General features: G+C 35.8%; 1 protein-coding gene across 1 annotated transcript; it reads left to right on the top strand.

Annotated features, from left to right (window-relative positions):
- Positions 1 to 2,155: 2,155 nt before the first annotated feature.
- Positions 2,156 to 5,798, top strand: LOC106140081 (ciliary microtubule associated protein 1A). The gene is made up of 5 exons (XM_060952962.1): positions 2,156 to 2,288; positions 3,488 to 3,622; positions 4,126 to 4,342; positions 4,638 to 4,827; positions 5,676 to 5,798. The coding sequence occupies exons 1-5, from the start codon at positions 2,156 to 2,158 to the stop codon at positions 5,796 to 5,798; spliced, it is 798 nt and encodes a 265-aa protein (XP_060808945.1).
- Positions 5,799 to 7,882: the final 2,084 nt, after the last annotated feature.

Below are 7,882 nucleotides of genomic sequence, written 5' to 3'. Positions count from 1 at the left end.
TTTGGAAGCCTATGAAAAAGCTATGTGTATGAAGGATCGATTAAATCTTAAAATTTAGAATCACAAGCATTCTATCTACATATACAATAGATCTTCAAAACTTGTTATAAAGTCTTGTATCCCTATATGATGATTCATAAACAGTATAATCCCTATTACTTCAAAGATCAAAGTCTCCGGGAATTTCCAATGGCAATATTACAACAAGGACAGAGATATTTGCGTACGCATTCTACAATATTGAGGTTTAAAGCGCCATGGAACCCCTTAATATGTTAATGTAGGGAGTATCATCTCTTGCATCACGCATTCATGGGGAAACAAGGGTCGTCAGGCTTTTGTTTTTAGACGATGGATCTTATATATTAGTTTTCAACCCATGTTTACAGGAAACGAATTTCCCCGTCTAAAACTACAAATTTATATGCTAACTTCTATGGTAAACACCAACAAAATTAAAATACGCAAGTTATGTAAAGAACACACTGGATCAAACACAGACTATCCACACTGTTGTTTTTTATATAAAAACTTTTACATAAACTGGTGACGTAATAGGTATATTAACTTATTTTATGATCCCATAACACAATAAAAATATGTATTTATAATTCCCAAAAAGTTAAGTTATCCCTAGAATTTCAATTTGCACATTAAATTCCAGAGGCATACCTAAAAATCCGGTAAAAGTATATCACTAAATCAGAAATAATAGCTGTCCAAATAATAAAAACCTTACGAATATATTTTTGTTCTTATATGGCAAATGAGATAACCCTAAAGGAAATCTATTAAAATCTCGCGATTCCCGTGTCCCGTTATATCGTCTGAATAATGGATGTCGCGTGGCCGGAATATTGCTTCGTTTTTAATTTTCCATCGCTTATGCGAATAAATAAATAACGACTGCATGTGAGCTTAATAAAAAGAATTCACTTCATTAGCTGTGATTGGCGAAACTTCAAATATGTATGGTTCATTATAATGTATGTTTACTGGCGACTTTTTCCTACAAATCTCATTATTGATTAAGTGTGAAGTGAAACGTGACGTAACAAAATCGAGGAATAGACCACATAAACTGAAAGTATATGTAAAGCTGCTCTTAACTACTTTCTTATGTTATGAACAAAAAGATTGAGTTGCACATACTAGTTCAAGGTAAAGACTCTAAATTCTATATGAATCTAAATTCCAGCATTAAGTCATCCAGCTGAAAGGTTTCGGGGTTTTTAAGACTTTTGGCTCTATCTATCTAGTAAAAGACAAAGACGTGACAAATGAATGTATATTTAATATAACTTTGAAATACACATTAACAAAGTCAAGCCTTACAAAATAATAAATATCCAAATCAATAAACCAAAACTCCCGTAAATCCTTAACAAATCCACAAAACAGGAGCGGCCGACAAAATACTTTTATAAAACATCGTCTGAGATTCCTCGGAATGGGATTGCGAAAGAATGGAGGAATAATGAAGATGGCCCACCTCGGGCGGAAGCCATTCCTCCGTCGCACGTCGTCCCGGTGCGACGATATCCTGTGCAGCTCAATTTCCGCCCCGTGGAAATTCCGCACAGTTTTTATTTGCGCCGCTCTGCCCGTTTTTATCTCAAACGTTATCGAGCGCACCGCGTGATTTGGGTTCGGAGGGCGTACCACGGGTGAAAACGCAATCGATGTTGTCATTTAATATTTATTTGAGATTTTTTAAAATTTATCGATTAGTGATTAATTTCACATAAGTATGCAGAGATCGTGGCTAGTGGAAAGAGGTAGTCTCTGCCTACCCCTCCGGGAAAGAGGCGTGATTTTATGTATGTATGATTAATTTTATTTTACTACCTACATATTTATTGAAGTAACGAGAGCGCTGTTGAACAAGAGAAAAAATTGTACTTTTAAAAATTATCATGTTTTTATGAATATTTAACCGTTATTATTTTATGAATTTTGTATTCATATTATATCAACTCGTGATGGAATAAGGCTGAAGACACCTACCTAGAACCGGAATGTATAAGTTCGTATATGTAGCCAAAACTCAAACCACCTCTTTGCTGCCAGCTTTTGACACTGTCACTAAAACAGCTGTACCTTTTATACCTTTTGTGTGGTTTTGGAGGGTTTTTAATATATTTTTGCGTGTGTGATGCCGTGGGGTTGGGAATGCAGAGCGAAGCTTATCAAGCAAGTGCCGGCGAAGCCAGTGGAGCGCCGGGGTGCTGTCAGCGGGGAAACTAAAACCCCTGGACCTAATAATTACGAAGCACCGCAAATTTTCTGTAATTACACTACATCTTACTTATCGCTTGTACTTGTTTTGTAAAACTTCAATCCATAAATACATTGCTTAGAACCTTAATTTTTTAGTTTGATATTAGAGACAAATTGAAAAACAAATTTCTTTGCAATTAAAGCCAAGTAAAGCAGTTGGAATCTCGTGTATTGTACAGACGTCTGGTACCCGGCACATTAAAAAGGAACACTCCATCTTTTTCCCAGGGATGTAGTTAGAGGCGACTAAGGAATATGCTAATAAACTTGGGATTCTTCTTGTAGGCGATGAGTTAGCAATGTGTCACTTTTTGAATCTCAATTCCATCTTTAACCCATACAGTTAAACAGGGCATTTCAGTCTTTTCAAGACTATTGGGTCTGTCTACCCCGCGAGGAATATAGACGTGATTATGTGTACGTATGTATGATCAGGAAATCTCAAATAAAGTCAGTAATTGGTTGCATCTTTAAAACCCGCTTCTTCCGGGAAAATATAAGTACTATGTATCACTTGGAGTTGAAAGTATTTTCTTCATCTTGAAGTCAAGTCCAGATCTATTGCGTTACTGTGTAGCAGTTTCAAGTAGGTAAGTGATACGAGTTACGTTACAAATATTGCATTCTCACGTTATTTGTAAAACCATAACAATGTTTAAGGCTTTTTTAATTTGACTTTCAGTCTTGACTTGACTTTGACTTACAGTCAAAAAGTTACTTTTAATTAAGTGACTAATGGCATCAAACACTTTCAGGCACTTTTTGACTTATTTTCTGCAAGGAAGTTAATTATTTGTCACTATAACTTTGTTTTGTTTGTATACCTTGATGTATATTTTACCTTTAATTTTAGAAGTAACTCAGTATGAAATTTTCCTTAATAATAGATTTGGATTTCAATTAATATTTCCAAGAAGACCTTTACAGATGTCACAAATTTTAATATCAGAAAATACTCGTAGAAAAGCAGGTCTCAAGCTCATTTCTAAAATTTATGCTGACACAAAATAACGCCTGGTGCTCTTTAAATTTCTAATTGTTTGAAATGAAAAAGCTTAATTTTATTTATTATTTACAAGGATTATGTTCTTAGTTTTACTCAAAAAAAGTCCTAGTCTTTTAGATCAGTCTGTCTACCTTAGGGGATAAACTCATAAAAAAAATAAATGTAGGTATGTAATTCATTTATCACTCCAAATATTTTTAGGTGGTAAAGGGTACTCGAAGATTAAGCGCGCCCCGGCGTACACCTTTGGACACCGCACCAAAATCAGTCTGGCCAAACCTGTCACCACTCCCTATGCACCGCTCTTCAACGTCCAGGGAATGGGTATCAAAGGAGGTACAAGCAGCTGAATGAAGTTTCTCGCAATAAACTCGATAATGCCATTTATATATATTACTAGAAACGAAAACTGCCGCTTTTTTCCGTTCCCGTCCGACTTTGGGGTTTGTCTCTCAGTGCAGCCCAAGGCCACATAAAGAACAAACAAGATGTAAATTTTTAAATATAGACTTGAGAGGTTAGTGCGAGTTTTACTCTATCAAACGCGTCAAGCAAGTAAACGCCAATTTGTATTTTATTTTATCAGCACCACCTAGTGGTAACGCCATACAAATTCGTGATTACTTCTTCGACGCGTTTGATCGAGTAAAACTCACACTAACCCCTCTGTTGACTGTGCGTTTACATATCAGTGAGTGAGAGATCCGCTATTATGTAGATCTTATTAGTCAAATGTCTAGTAAAAGTTTTAGTAAGGATTCAGCAGAATCGTTTCGATTTTGAGAAATTGAAATATTTATGTTTCACAATATTAAAATATTAATCCGTGAATTCCACAGGGCAATTCAGGATAACGCACAGTGTAGTGACGCCGCACATAGAACCAATCAGTGACAAGTCGAAGAAACCAGGTCCGGCAGCGTACGCGCCGAATCCAAAGCTCCGTTACAAGCGGCCCCCAGCGTACTCCATAAGGCGAGTGGCCAAGCCCCCGTACCAAGCTTGGGACATGTGGACTCCTCCGCCTAATATGTATTGGCCGCCTGCACCTTGCAAGTAAATATTTCTATTTACTTCGATATAGGTATTTAGTTAGATATTTCTGGCTCATGGTGACCTGTTTGAAAGATGACTTTATTATTATTTTTCTTTATTGCTGATTTGTTTGTTCAAATTAAACTTCATCTTATTACTCGATTTATGTTTAATACCTAGGTACATATTGTGTTTGTTGCAACTAAAGCTTTTCAACGAAATATTGAAGTCAGTCCTAGTTCACGAAACTTTGTAATGTTTTGAACTTGTACAACTTGATTTCACATGTATGAGTAATAAAACTACTTCCCCTTAGGAAACCACCAGCATACACTCTAGGCTACATGCCGCGATCAATGACAAAGGCGATTTTCCCCGCTCCTGGAGAACATGATCCCAATTTTGACTTTGTCAAGAAAAAGAAACCGGCATACTCATTTGGAGGTCCATTCAAAGAGTCCAGACTACCGAAATTACCAGCACCAAATACATATTGCGAAAAAAAGGTTTTTGAGTTTTTTATCATACTTTCTATCTCTTTTTCTTTGAATGTTATTTATATCAGTTAGTTGCTACCTTTTTGTATTGCTGATGCACACGCATCCATGGCTTGTTTACCCATATACTCGTATACCAAACTTGTTTTTTTGTTATTAATGTGTGTGTGAGTGTGTTTTGTAGCTACAAATAAAAAAAAATCTATTTTATCAAGGTCTTACCTGTTAATATTCAGGTTTAGCATCAATTGGACAGTTCGAATTCTTATCCATTTAGAACAATGATGTATTATAAAGCTGATTAAATATCGGAAGATTGGTTAAATAGATATCGCGTGAACAGGTTACAAAAAAACAAATAAACTTACTTTCATTTATTAAAGCACTCTTTAACTAACATAATTTATACTATTCGTTGAGATATATCTCATACTTATTCACTAAAAATTACTTTGAAGGCCAAAGCTTCTAAAGAGCACTTGAAAGTACTCTCATAGGAATGGTGAACAATTTTACAAAATGCGCATCTCTAAAAATATTTTGAAGCGAAACTCCTTTCGTCTGATAATAAGCAGTTGTCGACAATGCCGAAACTTGGCCCGTTCCTAACCCTCTCTCACTGTTCTTCATGTACTCTTAGTAAAATATCTGCTTTATTTTTGCTCAAGGACGTTTCGGAAAGCTTAACTGACTTTATAAAATATTCAGAGTAGCAACGACTTCATTGTAAGGTGAATTGATTTGTTTGATACAGACTTATATATTCAGCCCCGTTTTGGTGTTTACCTTGTCTACATATATTCGACTGTCATTTTGTCTGTGTATTAATAAATATAAATCTTTTGTCTTTTAAACAGTTCATGGTGGCGAAGAGGACAATACCCGCACCATCATTTGGAATTCGCCATTCTCCGTATCTTGGAAAATTCGATGTGCCTCTGAAGTCTTCCAAACTAGATTTGATTGCAAGGGAGGTTTGATTCACTCGTTGATGAAATTTGTCAAAATGATCATTTACTATATATATATTATAATTGTACTTAAAAATTAATTAATTTTTCTTACAAGATATTGTTGTTTTATTTATCTGAGACACATTAAGTTGAGTTTGTTCTATTTTCAGTATGCATTTAATCTTAGTACTTGAACATTTTTTTTAATTATTTAACTTGTATTATTTATAATTTACATACATACATACATACATAAAATCACGCCTCTTTCCCGGAGGGGTAGGCAGAGACTACCTCTTTCCACTTGCCACGATAATCTTATTATAATTTGATTTATTTTTAATTTGACGATCTTATTTATAATTTGATATAATTAATTGCAATTATATATTTTATATCAATACATTAATAAAACAATTGCTGATTGATAATATAATGCCAAAAAACGACATAGAGAACCACTACATATATAAACAACAGAAGCCAAAATTATGTATTGTTGATTTTTTGCCTATCAGTATGTTTATGGGGATTAAGCGCGTGCAATAGCTAATTAATCCGTTTCGGTCCAACATTTTTCAAATCTGTTTTTGAAAAGCAATGGCTTTTCACGCTACTCCTTTATTTCAGTCATAAATTACCACTTAATTCCATAACGCAAGGAAACTCCCCCGTCGAGTTGTGCAAAAGTAATGTTTTAGTCGGGAACTCGTGAACTTAGTCATCGCTAACTCTGCAACTAAATGGGAGGCGTTAACTAGCCGACTTGAATTTGATCTTAGTTTCTTTCGAGCCCCGCCTAAATGAGTTAAACTTTACACTGAACTCGTTGAAACACTATTTGAAGTAAGACGGCGCAGATATAAACTGCAATTTGATGTTCTAGCCACACGAACGGTTTTAAAATGCGATCAAAGTTAATTTCGCAAAGTTTCGTCCGAACTCGTCGGTTACACTAATTTGTATGCAAGGTTTCACCGGCCACTGACGTAAACACGCCCAGTTGTTATAGAACCACTTTAAAGTTTCCCTATCCCATTTTTTCCTATGCATTTCATGTTACGAGTCGGACCGTTCTTCACAACAAAGGAATGTACAAGTTTTTAAAAGCCTCACTTTCTCGCTCTTTTGATTTCAACTTATAATGTTTAACAGAACTAAGTTATTTTATCTTGAAAATATTTTATGATTACGTCCAATCAAATATAGTTACTCTTTTCTCATCCAAGTATTGGTCATTGATTTATATATTGTGTATTTGTCCAAATTCAATAGTTAAAAATAAATGGAACAGCGTCTTTCATAATAGCTTGATTCATACAATCATTCTTGCATGCATAATTGTCGTACATAGACTTAATAGTATCTCAGACATCTGTAAAAATTGAAACCTCTCATGTAGGTACCATATCCACTTGCGGAATCGATCGGTGGGCGCGAGCTGCCAACTGAACACTAGCCTTTTGTTGGCTTTTGATGATTAGGTTTGCACTGCTCAAGTGATTCCCCACTCGTTCCTTTTTTAACGAAAGCATTCAAACATTCATCTACTCGAGACTATTTGTAGACTTTAGACTAAACTTTACTTTGCAGGTACCTAATGAATGTTATTTAGGTTTTGATAACGCGTTGGACAGTCGGTGAGTAGTAAGTGGATACATTGGTGATTACGCGTATTGATGACATTCGTACTAACAAACACAGCGCAGGAATCCAAAATGAATATAACAACAAGGTGGTCCAAAGACCTTGTAAGTTGACAAAGGTTGCGGAAAACGTTGACACCCTTTAACCATGCATGCTGCTGATATGCCGTTGCGCTATATAATGAGTATCTCTGAAGGCGCTAGCTACGTTTAGCCTGTATATAACCACACAAGACACGTGTAGATTCAATAAATTGATAGATATACATGCCAGCTAACCAATTAATTGGATGTTAAACTAACGGGACGTGGACGCGCAAATGGCGGTGACGTGGCGGGTGGCGGTAAATTAGACCGGCGCCGGCGCTCGTCGAGTGTATAATCACCTTAATCACCTACGCCGCGAATCCCGCGCCCCGCTGGATATTAAACAGTGATATGAACCGTTGCAATTATGCAAATTCC

This window comes from Amyelois transitella, chromosome 3 (assembly GCF_032362555.1).
Source record: "Amyelois transitella isolate CPQ chromosome 3, ilAmyTran1.1, whole genome shotgun sequence".
NCBI lineage: Eukaryota > Metazoa > Arthropoda > Insecta > Lepidoptera > Pyralidae > Amyelois > Amyelois transitella.
Note: the sequence above shows the minus strand (reverse complement) of the source record. Positions and strands in the feature narration are given on the sequence as shown.